The sequence below is a fragment of the Festucalex cinctus genome, chromosome 11 (genome assembly GCF_051991245.1).
Source record: "Festucalex cinctus isolate MCC-2025b chromosome 11, RoL_Fcin_1.0, whole genome shotgun sequence".
NCBI lineage: Eukaryota > Metazoa > Chordata > Actinopteri > Syngnathiformes > Syngnathidae > Festucalex > Festucalex cinctus.
The window spans coordinates 4,065,643-4,082,343 of record NC_135421.1 but is presented as its reverse complement, the minus strand read 5'-3'; the positions used below and the strand labels follow the sequence as shown (position 1 = coordinate 4,082,343).

The following is a 16,701-nucleotide window of genomic DNA, read 5'->3' as shown; positions in this document are numbered from 1 at the left end:
TTTTAAAGAGCTCAGAATTGTTCATTCGGTAGTCTTACCGATTCAACGGCTTATCATCATTGCTCGTTTTTGTGTGTGTGTGTGTGTGTGTATGTGTGTGTGCGTTTGCGTGCGTGCGTTTGCGTGCGTGTGTGCAAATACGTATAAATTTATACTCAATTCACCTAAAACCTTATAAAAATCCCATTACCCTTCACATTAACCAGGTACTTCAGAGTCTCGCCAGAGTCGTGAAGTTCAAATGGTCAGGAGACCAGAGAAAAGGTCAGAAAAGATAAAGAAAGATAAATCAAAGTGTGTCGTATTGATGTCGTTCGTGCTGCAAGGGGAGGCCATATTAATCACTTGTAATGTGAAATAAAACTTGACTGTTAGTAGAATAGTTTTATTAGGGCCCGAGCAGCGACCGCTGCGAGATCCCTATTGTTTTTGTAAAAATTATTATTATTATTATTATTATTATTATTATTCTTTATTCTCCGCAAACGAACGCAATTTTGGGTACCTAAACATTCACGAAAACTCACCGAACTTTGCACACTTCTCAGGCCCGGCGAAAAATTTGATATTCTGACATTGTCATAACAACGTTAGTCTATAGCGCCCCTAGCGTAGAAAAATAAAAACCAAGCCCGGCACATTTGAGCTAGAGCAATGAAAATTGGCAGGCACGTGTAGCACCCCGAGACGCACAAAAAAGTCTATTAGGACCATGTAGCTAAAATGTACAGGAAATGAGCTATGAATTTTTTTATGTCCAATTTTGGCACATTCACTGTGGTCATGCTTTTTCCCCCTCTGAAAACATTTTTCATCCAATTGACATCAAACTTGGCATTTATCATCTCAAGACCTGAGAGAACAACTGGGCAAAAAGTCTTGCCTTTTCGAAATACTATATGATGGGGGCGGGGCATCAAATATTGTCTTTAAAATTTCATTTGTCCAGAAAGAGCAAATGCTTAATAACTCCCATGTTCAAGCTCCAAAAAATCTCAAACTTCTCAGGCAACGTAATAGTCACGGCCTGAAAACATCTATATGATAAAATTCAGTTATACATATAGCGCCACCTAGTGGTAACAATAAATGTCATACTTTACGTTTTTAGCTACTGCGCTGAGCTCGTTGAAGGGATCCAGTTGAAAATTGGTCAGACAAGCCTTAAGATGTTGATCATGCCCCACACCGAATATTATAACTTTTCGCCAAAGGGCGTGGCCGCTACGGTGCCGCAAAGTCTGGTAATTTTTCGTGACAATAAAAGCTGCATTAACTTGACCGAGATGATCCTATCTTCTCAAAATTTCACACATTTGATGAGAGTCCAGCCCTAAAGACATCTACGAGCTTATATTTCGTCTTACTGATAGCGCCACCTAGTGGCAATTTTTTTTCTTACGAATTTTCTTCTATGTTTTTCTCCAAACACATTAACTGGACCTACCTCATATTTGCTCAGATGAGGGTTTCGGCCTTCATGATGTCACAACACGAAGTTTGTGAGTTTTCGCGAATCGCTGTGGGCGTGGCTAAGCGCTGTTCGCCAAGAAAACAACGCCAGTTTTGAGGGTCTAAACATGCACAGAAACTCATGAAACTTGTCACACACATCTGGCCTGGTAAAATGAACAATATTTTCTTGTTGATTGTGCTATTTTTACAAAAATGACTCAATAGCGCCTCCTAGAAATTTTTAACGAAGCAGCCCCGATTGTACGTTTAAGCAAGATCTACGAAAATTTTTACGTGTATGAGGGAGCCAAAGACCTACAAAAAAGTCTCTTGGACCCATATGCTAAAATGAACAGGAAGTGAGCTACGAATTTTTGAATGTCCCATTTTTGACGATTTTTGCACATTTTCAGGGGGCATACTTTTGCCCACTTCTCCTACACGTTTTATCCGACTGACTTATGACTTGACCTGGACCATGCCAAGACCTGAGCCAACAACAGACGGAAAAATCTTGACTGTTGGAAATACTATATGATGAGGGCGGGGCATCAAAATTTGTGTTTCGCACTGAAAAAGGATATGCTTAATAACTCCCCGATACATGCTCCAAAAAATCCCAAACTTGACATGTATGTTTATCGTCAAGGCCTGAAGGTATCTCTATGACAACATTCAGTTATATATGCAGCGCCACCTAGCCCTTAAGGCATGAAAAAAAAATACCCCACTTACGGTATTTTTACAAATATTGTAAACACGTTTCGCAATGAAAAAGGATATGCTTAATAACTCCCCGGTGCATGCTCCAAAAAATCCCAAACTTGACAGGTATGTTTATAGTCAAGGCCTGAAAGTATCTCTATGACAACATTCAGTTATATATGCAGCACCACCTCGCCCTTGAGGCAAAACAAAAAAATACCCCACATACGGTTTTTTGTACAAAAAATGTAAACTCATTCTAAGTGTGATAACTAAGTCATTTATGAATATTCTTTTACTTTCCACCACTCAAAATGTTCACTGGCATCAGACTTATCCAAACATGTACTTTTTTATTTATTTTTGATCGCCTCTATGGACATTAAAAGCAATATCGTGAATGAAGGATATGCTTAATAACTCCACGGTACATGCTCCAAAAAAATCCCACACTTGACATGTATGTTTAGAGTCAAGGCTTGAAGGTATCCCTATGACAACATTCCATTATATATACAGCGCCACCTAGCCCTTGAGGCATAAAAAAAATACACCAACTTAACGGTATTTTTACAAAAAAAAATAAATAAATCCACGTCAAGGTTTATCATGCCATTTTCAAAGAAATTCTGCTTCCAATGTGCCGTACCTAAACTTGCCAGTACCCCAACGTGCCAGTACCCCAACGTGCAAGTACCCCAACGTGGCCCGGGCTGCGAGGGCCCTTTATAGCTGCTCGCAGCTCTAGTTATGTGTTATTTTTTGTTATTTGTCCTTCATAGAATATTTGGTCATGAAATAGGGTCATTCTTTTTATACCCTGTATATTATCATTAATTCTGTTTGGTCCAAAATGAGCATACATATTTTTTTATTTGTCTTAATATTTTCCAAATGTTTAGAGCAGGCCTACGATAAAATGGCATAATAAATTCCTTTGTTTTTGTTGCATACTAAAGACATTTGGGTTTCTAATGAAAAGATGACTATCACACACAAGTTCAGAATTCCAGCTTTGATTACGTATTTACTTATTTATTTATTTATTATGTTATGTTAGGGCGGGGTTTTGCTATGGGCAATGTGGGTGGCCGCCCAGGGCGCAATCTGTGTGAGGGCGCATGAAATTTGGAATGAAACTCGCTAATTTTCTACTAGACTACCATACATGTCTGTGTCGAGTTAGCCGGGGCCTGACACTGCGACCAATTCACCCGCAAACACGGGCAGTTGTACAGCCTTGTGCTGGTAAAAAATGAATCCAGTCGCACGGCGCAAGTGCATGTTTTAATGAGCGGTGCAACTGCTAATTTTTGAGCCGTGATGCATATGCATCAAGTGCCACCGTTCTGGTTGGACGTAGTCCGAGTAACGTGATGCAGATGTTATGTTGAGAGGTTTGGATTCCAAAGGCGCAGACACAAATAAGATTTTATCAATTTATTCACATCAAGAGGCACAGAAACTCAGAGACGCTGTACACAGGAACAGGTGGACAATAATCCGGCAAAACACACAAATATCAGATCCTTAAATAGATAACGAATCTCATTGGTTGTGGCTAGACATGTGGGTACCAGTACTGACATGGAATCATTTGATTGGCTGGTGTCTAACCATATAGAGAGATTAAACAGTCTTGACATTATCTAGTTACAAGCCGATTGCATCAGTTCAAATAAAACAAATAGAACCAAACATTAGACATTTGCCTCAAATAAATCAACAGTTCACACAAAGTCAACTATCAGACATTTGCCGCAAACAAAACACAGTCATGATAGTTTAACCCAGGCGTGACCCCAGACATGAGACAAGACCCAAACATTACTCCTGCATGACTCGAGTCATGACAGTGATGAGGATTTGGGTGTTTCACTACAAACAAATTAATTTCTGCAGCATTCTGTTTCATTCGCTTCTTCTTCTTACTGTTGACCTCTCCAGCTTTTTGTGATTTACAGTGCTCAGCATATATGAGTACCTTTGGAAAAATGTAAAGATTTTATTCAATCAAATTAACTAATGCAAAAAATTAATGCATCCTACAACAAAAATGACTGCATCTAGTATTTCTTATGACCTGCGTGACTTTTATGGATAGCAACATGTCTGCTAGGCCTGGAATTAACAAGTTGTCAGTCTTTTCCTCGGGATCTACTTCAATGTGCAAAATGTTAACAAATTTGTGAGGAAAACTACTTTTCTGTGTGTACTCACAAATCTTGTTTGCAATCAATGGACCACATTTATGGAAGTATTTTCTTCAACGAGAAGAAAACAGAAGTTATGGTCTTTGGTCCCAGTGGCCCTTCTCATCCAACCGACTTGGGTCCTCTGAAGCCAACAGTCCTGGGTGTTAAGATGGACAGTGAGTTTAAACTGGACCGGTACTGCTATTGTCAAATCCAGCTTTTTTCATCTTAGTCAGCTGGCTACGGTAAAGAATCTTCTATCTCAGCAGATCTTAGAAACGGTAATCCATGCCGTTGTTACATCTCGGCTGGATTACTGTAATGCACTTTACTTTGGAATCAGCCAGTCCTCCCTCCAGCGTCTCCAGCTTGTCCAAAATGCTGCTGCTTGTCTCCTAACTGGTGTCCGTAAGAAGGAACACATAACCCCTATCCTGGCCTCTCTTCACTAGCTGCCCGTGAAATTTAGAGTCCATTTTAAGATTCTTTTATTTCTTTTTAAATCTCTAAATGGTCTTGCCCCACCTTACCTCGGTGAGCTCTTGCACCCCTACTCACCTGCCCGGTGCCTCAGGTCAGCAGACCAGACCCAATTGGAGGGACAGAGGACAAAGCGGAGGCTTAGAGGGGATGGAGCCTTTGCAGTTACCGGTCTCTGCCCTTGGAACGACCTTCTACAAAATATTAGGCAATCTCCCTGTCTTTCTGCTTTTAAGATCAGTCTTAAAACCCATCTGTATTCTTCAGCTTTTGGTGCTCCATGAGACTTTGGTGCTTTGTGGTGTCTGCTGTATTTTGGCTATGAATTTGATGTTAGTTTATTTATAAATTTATTTATTTATTCATTCATTCACTTACCTACTTCCTATTATTAATTTATTGATGTAAATTTTATTCACTTGTACACTTACAATGTTTTGTTATTCTTTACTGCATGACCGATTTCTGTTTCATGTACAGCACTTTGTATCAAGCAATGCTTGTTTTAAAGTGCTTTTTAAATAAAGTTGAGTTGAGTATATCCATCCATCCATCCATTTTCTTGACCGCTTATTCCTCACAAGGGTCGCGGGGGCTGCTGGCGCCTATCTCAGCTGGCTCTGGGCAGTAGGCGGGGGACACCCTGGACTGGGTGCCAACCAATCGCAGGGCACACAGAGACGAACAACCATCCACACTCACACGCACACCTAGGGACAATTCGGAGCGCCCAATCAACCTGCCATGCATGTCTTTGGAATGTGGGAGGAGACCGGAGTACCCGGAGAAGACCCACGCGGGCACGGGGAGAACATGCAAACTCCACCCAGGAAGGTCCGAGCCTGGACTCGAACCGGAGACCTCAGAACTGGGAAGCGGACGTGCTAACCACTCGACTACCGTGCCGCCCCGAGTTGAGTATAGTATCCTATAAAAAAAAATCTTGATTCTGAAAGTAAAGGTGTTCTTACAAACCTGTTGGCGTGTACTCATTTATGCTGAGCTCTGTATATTATAAATCAGTGTATAGTGTTTGAATGAATGCCTACAATATGTGCAATTGCAAATTAATCTTTTGTGTAATCTAACCTAACATCACCTCACTGTTAAGAAATGGGGAGTGATATTTACTTTGGGGGGGGGGGGACCTAGTGAAGTTTTTTATATCATAGTATTATATTAGAAAACTTACAATGAGTTTTGGGTACATTTGAACACTTTATTTTAAAAAAGGTTACTCAAATGTTAAGGAACAAACCCATGGCCCTCAGCTAGGTAGACACACTCTACCACGTGAGCCATAAGCCTATTAATCGTCCACATGGTCCGTGAGAATTTAACAGGGTGAAATTTACCATCATTGGACTTTTTTTGAGGGACTGTTCGCTGTCTACTAAACTGTCAGATAGACCATTCAGAGTATTATCTCAGTATCGTGAATCGTGACTTGCAGAAGTTAGTTTTGCATTTCACAGTGATTGTTTTTCCTTTGAAAGCGCTATATAAATAAAGATGACTTGACTTGTCTTGTGTGCTTTGCTTTCATTTCTTTGTTGATGTTTCTGATAACCACGGTACTAGGGGTGTGAATTGCCTAGTACCTGACGATTCGATCCGTATCACGATTCATAGGTCATGATTCGATTCAATACCAATTAATCCCAATATAAATTTACAAGTCGATTGTTGCAAATTTTTTTTTACTCAAATTTACAAAATACCATTCAGTAAACATGGACATGTACACTGTAAGATTTGTATGAAAATGTATTATTTATTGATCTGAAACTTCAGTCAGTGAGCCACTGTATTTAACAAACAGGTTGTAACATTTTTCATGTTTGAACAGCATTGAAATAAAGTATTAAGGCTTAATGTTCCATTAATATAACATTCTTCCATGCTTAAGGTGTGGAAGTTAGACGTTTTGTGTAATATTTTTCCATCAAAAATGGATGTTAAAAAAATCGATTCGGCTGCCTATTCAATCGATTCGAGAATTGCGTGCTGTAGTATCGCGATATATTGCCGAATCGATTTTTTTTAACACCCCTACGCGGTACGGTGGATATGGTTAGCACGTCCGCCTCCCAGTGCTCAGGATGCTAGATCGAGTCTCCGGCCTTCCTGGGTGGAGTTTGCATGTTCTCCCCGTACCTGCGTGGGTCTTCTCCGGGTAATCCGGCCTCCTCCCACATTCCAGAGACATGCATGGCAGGTTAATTGGGCGCTCCGAATTGTCCTTAAGTGTGCTTGTGAGTGTGGATGGTTGTTTGTCTCTGTGTGCCCTGCCATTTGTTGGCAACCAGTTCAGGGTGTACCACGCCTACTGCCCGAAGCTGGCTGGGATAGGCTCCAGCACCCCCGCGGCCCTTGTGAGGAATTAGCGGTCAAGAAATGGATGGATGGATGAACATTTATTACCACACAAAAAAATAAATAAATACATAATAGCACCCCCGCGACCCTTGTCAGGAGTAAGCGGTTAAGAAAATGGATGGATGGATGTTTCTGATAGCTGGTTCTGATGATGCAGACTAGGTCTGCACGATTTTGAGAAAAAAAAACCTAATTGCAATTTCTCAGACCAATATTGCGATTGCGATTCGATTTGCGATTTTTGTATTTTACACATGAAAATGCATGAAAACACTACAATTGTGAGTCAGTTTAGTTTCAGACAAGTAATTTGATCAATATTTTAACAATGCAATGCTATAATGTCATTATTTGATTAAAAGTACGAAGCGGAGACGTCCTCTTCTGGTGAATATGCTAAGGGGAGCGTTGACCTACATTATGCTTCTCAACCAAATAATTTGCCAATTTAAAAAAAAAAAAAAAACATTATCCAGAATAATAACAGAATGGAAAATACCATCCCAAATATTTTTTTTGTAGCATCATTATAAAATCTAGAGTTCTCAACTTCTGTCTCATTCATCTTTTGATCTGAAATCCATGTCCAGTATTCAACAAAAATAAGGGATTTATTGGAGGGGAATGTATGTTTGGCAATGTTTGAATTATATTACCTTTTTTGGCTTGCTATTATTAATGTATGTTTGTATGTGCCTCTTGGCAGATAAGGGGAATGTGGCCTAATAATGCAGTTTCATAACTGAGTCTATGCAATGCCTGTGGGAAAAGAATCACATTTTGTGAGACAATGCAGAAGTTATCCTGCCTTGTGTTTGCAGGTTTATAAATGCCCGAAGGCGGATTCTGCAGCCCATGTTGGATGCTAGCTCCTCAGAGACACCTAAAACTAAAAAGAAGACTCCTCAAAATCGGCCACTACAGCGCTTCTGGCCGGACTCCATTGCCTCGGGGGGCGGCACACCGCAGCAAGTTACAATGCCAGATGGTAGAAATAAAATGTTACAAAATGCCCTAACGTGTACTCTACAGCAGTGTTTCCCAAACAGGGGTACGTCAGCACAATGCATGGGTTACGCGGAAAACATTTCACTCTTTGACTGCTAAAAACGTTTAATGACGTATGCTAAAATCCTAATGAATGCCGCCATAAACGTTAATTGACGTTTACTAAGGTTTTTTCATTTAATTCTCTCAATGGGCAGTGCAACGTCTTGTGCAGCACTGCCTGCTCAATGGGTTGTGGAATCAAAAACACCCACTAGCTATGGCCAGCAGATGGCAGCATTGTATCTTTTTTTCAATGGGCTCATGGTATATGAAATTACAATGAAACATGACTGATATGATGAAATTGAATGTTTTCAAGGATGATGTGAATGATCAAAGCCGTTGTCACATTAAATCTAATCCACAGAGCGTCAATAAACAAAAAAAAAGTCACTGTTGTGCACAAAATGTATCTTTTCAATGTCACTCAAATGACCTATTTTCAAACGTTGATAACTAAAGAACGGAATTAGGTCGAAACATACTTTTTTTTTTTTTTTTTAATGTTTATGTAGTCTAGCGCACAATATTTTGTTTGCCTTGAAAGATGAGTGAAAATGCTCAAAATCGGCTGGCACTGTTGGGGCTGTTTTTTGGATAATGTTTGGCGGTGAAAGAGTTTTTTTAAAGAAGAATTTTAAAGAATTGCGCACGCACGCACGCAAACGCACGCAAACGCACACACACAAACGCACGCACGCACGCAAACGCACGCACGCACACATACACACAAAAAAAAAAAAAAAAAAAAAAGAGCAATGATGACAAGACGTTGAATCGGTAAGACTACCGAATGAACAATTCTGAGCTCTTTAAAAAAAAAAAAAAAAAAAAAAAGAATTTTAAAGAGAATAATGTAAACATTTATTTAAACTGAACATTGTATAAGTTTTGTTTAAAGGGATACTTGACTCATTGAAAAATTTTCAGCAGTGAAAAGTTATTTTGTCCAGAATGAATTTGGTAAAACTTAATTTTCATGTACAATTAATACCATTAAAAAGTAATTTTTCTACTTACTGTCGACTAATGATGACATCACCTGTGCTGAGGAAGTAGGTAACGACCAATCATGAGCTCACCTGTTTTCTGGGTTTGGTCAGTAAACTGAGCCATGATTGGTCGTTACGTACGTACTTCCTCAGCACAGGTGATATCATCAGTCGACAGAAAGTAGAAAAATTACTTTTTAAAGGTATTAATTGTACATGGAAAAATAATGAATTTACCACATTATTAATTATAGACAAAATATTAAAGAGATACTCCACTTATTTAGCCCATTATAGCAATAAAATGTTAATATTTTGTCTATAATTAATTTGATACCTTCATTATTTTTCACATACAAATTAGTACCTTTAAAAATGCCTGTTTTCTAGGTTTGGTCATGTGACATTCACAAGCTGAGCTGTGATTGGTTACCTGAGCCCTTGTGATGTCATTTTCAGTCGACAACAAGTTGCAAAATGCGTTTTTAACAGTATTAATTGTACATGAAAAATAAAGAAAATATCACATTTATTATCAGCAAAATATTCGTGTTTGACTGCCGAAAATGGCTAAATAAATAAAGTATCCCTTTAACATTTTACTGCCGAAAATGGCTCAATGAGTCATGTATCCCTTTAAAAAGCGGTTGAGAAACTTTAATATGACAAAGGCTTTGATCATTTACGTCATTCTTGAAAACGTACTATTTCATCAGATTTCATCATGTTTCATTGTAATTTCATACACATTGAGCCCATTGAAAAGAGATACAATGCTGCCATCTGCCGGCCATAAATAGTGAGTGTTTTTGATTCTACAACTCATTGACCAGGCAATGCGCACTGCACTTAGACAGTGAACTACCCATTGATGAAAAACAAAACTAAACTAAACTAAAAGCGTAGTTGACATCATTTAATGTTTATGGTGGCATACATCGTGATTTTACTAATCGTTATTAAACATTTTTGGCAGTCAAAGAGTTAATAATCAGTGTTAAGTTCTACTTTTGGAGAATCATCAGGACACATGAATGAGGGTGCACGCGTGGTAAAACGATTTGGGGGTACACAAACTAAAAAAAAAGGTTGGGAACCACTGCTGTAAAAATGTCAAGTCTCACAGAATTGTCTTATTTACGGTACATTTTAACTTTAGAACTTCAAATGTTTTGGTTACTCATTTATAGGAAAGCTGCATTTTGGAAAACAATGAATTGGCAAAATGTACATTTCTACTCGTGTGGCTTTTCAGGTACAATGGTGACTATGAATGTGGAGGGCCTGCACAGTCTGACATCAGATGGTGCAACACTGGCAGTCCAGCAGGTGATGCTTGGAGGCCATAGTGAAGACGAGTCTGGGGACAGTGGAGATGATGACGACGATACGGATATGGCCGGACTGGGCCTTGACAACAGCGACTCACTCCAGTAGATAACACAGTCAAATACGTACACTACAGTACATGTCCACATGAAAATATGTCAAACAAGACTGCAGAAGTGACTGGCTTTTTGGACGGTCATTGTACAAACCCACACACAATGTTAGGTTTCTACAGAGCACAAAACAAGGATGTATGGATGGGAATTGTCCCACATGTCCTAAAATCCACCTTTGCTGTGTGTTTTTCATAAACAGTTTTTTAATTCTTTAGTTGCTGTAGGCGATTGCACTTTGTATATTTAAGCTAAAAAAAAAGAAAAAAAGAATTCATCTGAAGAAAGTGTTTAACACCAGAAGCAAGTTTATATGCTACATTTTTATTCACCCCTGTCAAAATGTAAGTTTGGATGACAACACTTTAACTCTTTGACCGCCAAAAACGTTTAATAACGATCAGTAAAATCGTATATTGCCATAAACGTTAAATAACGTCAACAATTATTTATTTATTTATTTTTTCTTTCTCAGTGCAACGTCCAAGTGCAGCGCTGCCTGGTCAATGGGTTGTGGAATCTAAAACACTCTAAACTATGGCCAACAAATGGCAGCATTATATCTCTTTTCGACAATGATCAAAGCCTCTGCCATTTTCTTTGATAACGTGTGGCAGTTAAAGAGTTCATGTGTTGTGTTTGTCTCTTTGCATGCTTGTAGATATGTGCAAGACGGACTCCACAGCTCTCACATGGACCTCTGAAAAAGAGCAAAGCTCTTGGGAGGTTCAAAATGAAACAAAGATGCTTATTTATATATATATATATATATATATATATATATATATATATATATATATATATATATATATATATATATATATACACACACACAGGGGGTTCTGTTGATGTACAGTCATAAATGCAGCAACTTTGTTTTCCAGGGTTCTTTGCAGTTTTATTTTAAAAAAAAAATTTTGAAAAAAGAATTAAATTGTTTTTAAATTTAAAATAGTCCTATCAAGGCCTGTGTTCTTTTCTTAATGCTTCCAAAAATAGCAAACGTCTGACTGATTGGTCCAAAAAAAAATAAAAAAATGCATATAAGCCTGCATTCAAATAGTAGAGTAACTGAAAATACAATTTTTAAACGATATTTTTACCAACATTGTGTATAATTGTCTTTTTGCATCATGCATTTTGCAATAGTAGTTTAGGTGGGAACTTGCTATATGGACAATCCAGAACACTTTATGCTGACAATACAATCACAAGAGTTCAGTTGGGAAGCTCTCGGAGGAACACAGATCACAGACTCAAGCATGACGTGACGTCAACAGTTGATTCAACGCTCCAGTTTGAAATTTGGACTTCAGTTTGTCAGTCCCCCTGTGACCTCAACAGGATTTGCACTGTGGTGCCTCTTTTTTGAATGGTCAAATAGTTGCCGTGTGTGTGTGCGTGGGTGCAGGAAAACTTGAGACGTCCTTTGGGGGTAGTTTGCAAACGTAAAGTCTTTTTTCATGCCTGTCTTTCTTTTTATAAAGCATCAAGTTTTATCTTGTCTGGTTTGCCTTAGCTTTCTATTTTGGAATAAAAAAAAAAAATCTCTTAACTCTTAATTGCATTGTTCAATCTGCTCTTCTCAAACAGGTTCGCTGTCTCCATTGAAAAGGTGATTCAGTTGATAGTTGTTGAGTTTGGAGCCTCTTCCCTCTGGGAAAAAAAAAAAACTAAATAAGGTGAAAAGAAATATTGTAACACACCACTCTGTGCGCCAAATTTGAAAGATTAAATGAAGTTAAAGTTGTGAAGAATGAAGCAAGATGCTCTGAAGAGCTGTGTGCGTCCGCTAAATGCACTGAAACAAATATATCAAATGTGTATTTTTCTCATGCTGGTACATCCCTGTTTAAAGGTGTATTCAAGGATCTTTGGTCGCTGCGTCTTCTGGGTGGATCATCTTAACGTTTGGTTCTCGATCCCGTCAATCGATCTGCCGTAACGACTCGTCCCTAGCTTCGAGTGTTTGTAGCATGTAGCCGCTAAGCTTCAGATTCAGCTGTTCATCGTTGGAGCTCCCCCGACCACACCGCATACTTTGAAAATGGCCGCAAGAGGACATCCGTCTATGAAGTGAGGCCGGCTGCAGAGACTGATGAAGCTGATGATGAAGATAAGCTCGCACGTTAGGCGCACCCCCGCGGGCGAGCAGGAGAGCTGGTAGGATGGTCTGCCGCATGGCATTTTTTAAAAAAGTGCCAAATGGAAGTTTGGCTTCTAATTTTTGAGAAGATCCTTGAATACACCTTTAAGCTATGAAATAGGCTCCTCCATTGTTTAGATGATATCCCACCAGGTTGTTGTGTTGCCAGATGCAAAGAAAGAAAAGCTGAAAGAAAGTAAAGAAAATACTTTTGAGAGTCTGATCAAATTGGAAGACTAAAGAAAAGAAGATAAAAACTTCAAACAACAACTTGTCTTTTCATTCCCCCCTTCTTTCACATTTGTGACAGTTAAGGGTGTGATTTCTTATTTGAAACACAAGATGGAGCTCCACCATAAGAGTTGTTGCTGAATGCGCCCACTGCGCCGCACTAATGGGCGAAATTAAAACAGGTGCATCGGCACACTCCCATTTAGTGCAGTGGCAGAAGCGCAGGGCACAGTGACGTGCCCCAGTATGAATGAGCTGGAGCTGTGCCCCTGGATCAGACCAGCAGACTTGACTAGAAAATATATATATATATATATTAGGGCTGTGCGATATGGCCAAAAAATAAAATCTCGATTTTTGCAGTCATTCAGGATGATTACGATTTTAATCGATTTTAACCTAGTAAATCCAACAAACGTTTATTTAAATGTTTCATTTATCAAAAATAATTCCTGTGCAAAATGTTCAGACACCAGTAACATATACTGATTCTAGAAGCAGTTTTAACATACACTTAACATTCATAGTTTGTGCTTAAATGCCACAATTGAATAGTTGGAAGCTATTGTAAACATGTCTTGTAAACCCCCCATCCAGCATTCCACCACTTGTGCAAACTTACAACACATAAAAGCATTTGGATGTAACAGAACATAAGAACATCAGCTTTTAAGCATCCAGAAGACAAAACTCGATTTCACGATTTAGCAAATTTTCAACAATTCGATTTTTTAAAATGACGATGTATAGAATTAATTCGATTCATTGCCCAGCCCATATATGTATATATATATATATATATATATATATATATATATATATATATATATATATATATATATATATATACATACATACATACACACCACCCCTATATATATATATATATACACACACACACACAGACATATATATATATATGTATATATATTTAAATATATACACACCAAGAGACTTTTTTTTTGTACATCGTGGGCTGTTACATATGTCTCCAAATTTTCGTAGCTCTCGCTGCTTCGTACAACTGGGAATGCTTCATTAAGAATGATTTTTTTTCCTTTGCAAACAAGTGCATGCCACGACAACAGCGTGCGACGAAATAAAAAGCTTTCAATAACTTTTCATCGTCAACATCTTAAGATGAATCACACCAAGTTTGAAGATGATCGGATAAACTCTGTAGGAGGAGTTCGTTAAAATAAGACCCCTATGAAATGGCCCAAAAAATGGCCACACGTTCCAAAGTAAATCAAAATGGGGGACTTCCTGTTAGGTTTAGCATATGGTTCAAAAAGAGTTTTTTGTACCTCGAGGCCTGTTACATATGTCTTCAAATTTTGGTAACTCTAGATAAAACGTACAACCGGGAATGCTTCGTTAAAGAGGAGTTTTTTAGCTCAAAATGTGATGCCCGGCCCCTGGGGGACTTCCTGTTGGGTTTAGCACATAGCACCAAGAGACTTTTTTGGACATTGTGGGCTGTTACATATGTCTACAAATTTTCGTAGCTCTAGCTGCTTCGTACAACTGGGAATTCTTCCTTAAGAAGAATTGTTTTCCTTTGCAAACAAGTGCATGCCACGGCAACAGCGTGCAACGAAATAAAAAGCTTTCAATAACTTTCCATCTTCAACATCTTAAGATGAATCACACCAAGTTTGAAGATGATGGGATAAACTCTGTAGGAGGAGTTCGTTAAAATAAGACCCCTATGAAATGGCCAAAAAAATGGCAACACGTTCCAAAGTAATTCAAAATGGTGGACTTTCTGTTAGGTTTAGCATATGGTTCAAAAAGAGTTTTTTGTACCTTGAGGGCTGTTACATATGTCTTCAAATTTTGGTAACTCTAGGTCAAACGTAGAGCCGGGAATGCTTCTTTAAGTAAGAATTTTGAAACGCAAAATTTGATGCCCCGCCTCTGGCGGACTTCCTGTTGGGTTTAGCATATGGCACCAACAGACTTTTTTGTAGATCATAGTCTGTTACATATGTGTACCAATTTTCGTAGCTCTAGGTTAAACGTACAACCGGCAATACTACGTTCAGTAAGAGTTTTGAAACTCTAAATTTAATGCCTCACCCCCGTCATATAGTAGGTCAAAAAATTTTGATTTTTTTACCATGATGTTGTCCCAGGTGTTGAGATGGTACAGCCCAAGTTTGAAGTCAATCGGGTTAACCGTGTAGGAGAAGCGGGCAATAGTATGATCCATGTAAATGTGCAAAACTGGGCCAAAATTGGACATTCAGATGATCATACCTCACTTTCTGTCTATTTTAGGGTACACACATCAAAGAGGTTTTTGTTCATCGGGATGTGCTACAGGTGCCACATAATTTTCATAGCCGTCGGACAATCGTAGCGGGACAGGGATCCGTTTAACCGATGTAGGTGGCGCTATGGAGCCATTTTTCTGTTATCACCTATGGCGACTTTAAAATATCACATTTTTCGCCAGGCCTGACGTGTGTGTAAAGTTTGGTGAGTTTTCGTTCACGTTTAGTGTCTCAAAAATGTGATTGTTTGCGGAAAAGAATAATAACAAAGAAAAACTAGAGCTGCGAGCAGCTATAAAGGGCCCTCGCAACCCGGGCCACGTTGGGGTACTTGCACGTCGGGGTACTGTCAAATAGGACAACGACCATCTAAAATGTTTTTGACAAGCCTTGTGTGTGCAAAGTTTAATCAAAACACAAAATATGGTGTGCAATTCCCAAAATAAATTCAAATTGGCGGACTTCCTTTTAGGTTTAGCATACGGCTACAGAATACTTTTTGTAGGTCTTAAGCTAATAGGTATGCTTCCCAGTTTTCACAAATCTAGGTCAAGTCATCTTTAGTTGTGTATCGCTTGAATCATACAATAGGAAATGCTCCATACAAATGCACAGAGGGCGCTATTGAGCACAACGTTGGGTTACTTGCACGTCAGGGTACTGGCACGTTGGGGTACTGTTACATGGAACAAGGACCATTTAAAATGTTAGTTTTTTCCATGCCTTGTCTGTGCAAAGTTTAATGAAAAAGGCCAAAAATGATGTATAATTCCCAAAATAAAATCAAAATAGCGGACTTCCTCTTTGGTTTGGCAAATGGCTACATAATACTTTTTTGTAGGTCTAGCATAATCATACAATCGGAAATGCTTCATAAAAATGTCTAGAGGGCGCTATTTATTGCAAATTGCACAATAAATCTCTGAAAATTCATGTTCATGACAAGTCTGATGTGTTTGCAAAGTTTCATGAGTTTTCATGTGTATAAAAAAAAAAAAGCAGCACTTGACAACTGTTACATGGAACAAGGACCATTTAAAATGTTAGTTTTTTCCATGCCTTGTCTGTGCAAAGTTTAATGAAAAAGGCCAAAAATGATGTATAATTCCCAAAATAAAATCAAAATAGCGGACTTCCTCTTTGGTTTGGCAAATGGCTACATAATACTTTTTTGTAGGTCTAGCATAATCATACAATCGGAAATGCTTCATAAAAATGTCTAGAGGGCGCTATTTATTGCAAATTGCACAATAAATCTCTGAAAATTCATGTTCATGACAAGTCTGATGTGTTTGCAAAGTTTCATGAGTTTTCATGTGTATAAAAAAAAAAAAAGCCGCACTTGAC

The 16,701-nt window shown here is 38.6% G+C and overlaps 1 protein-coding gene across 4 annotated transcripts in view; it reads left to right on the top strand.

Moving 5' to 3' along the window:
- LOC144030571 (homeobox protein PKNOX1-like) overlaps window positions 1–12,419 on the top strand; it is a 248,430-nt gene extending 236,011 nt beyond the window's left edge. For 2 of the 4 annotated variants that reach the window (XM_077537002.1, XM_077537000.1), the window contains exons 10-11: window positions 8,036–8,202; window positions 10,512–12,415. In XM_077537002.1, the coding sequence (XP_077393128.1) occupies window positions 8,036–8,202; window positions 10,512–10,693 (349 nt within the window). In that variant the 3' untranslated portion in view covers window positions 10,694–12,415. Of the gene's footprint in view, window positions 1–8,035; window positions 8,203–10,511 lie in introns of all 4 variants that reach the window. The other 2 variants (XM_077537001.1, XM_077536999.1) reach the window with 2 other exon arrangements.
- The last annotated feature ends 4,282 nt before the right edge of the window (window positions 12,420–16,701 follow it).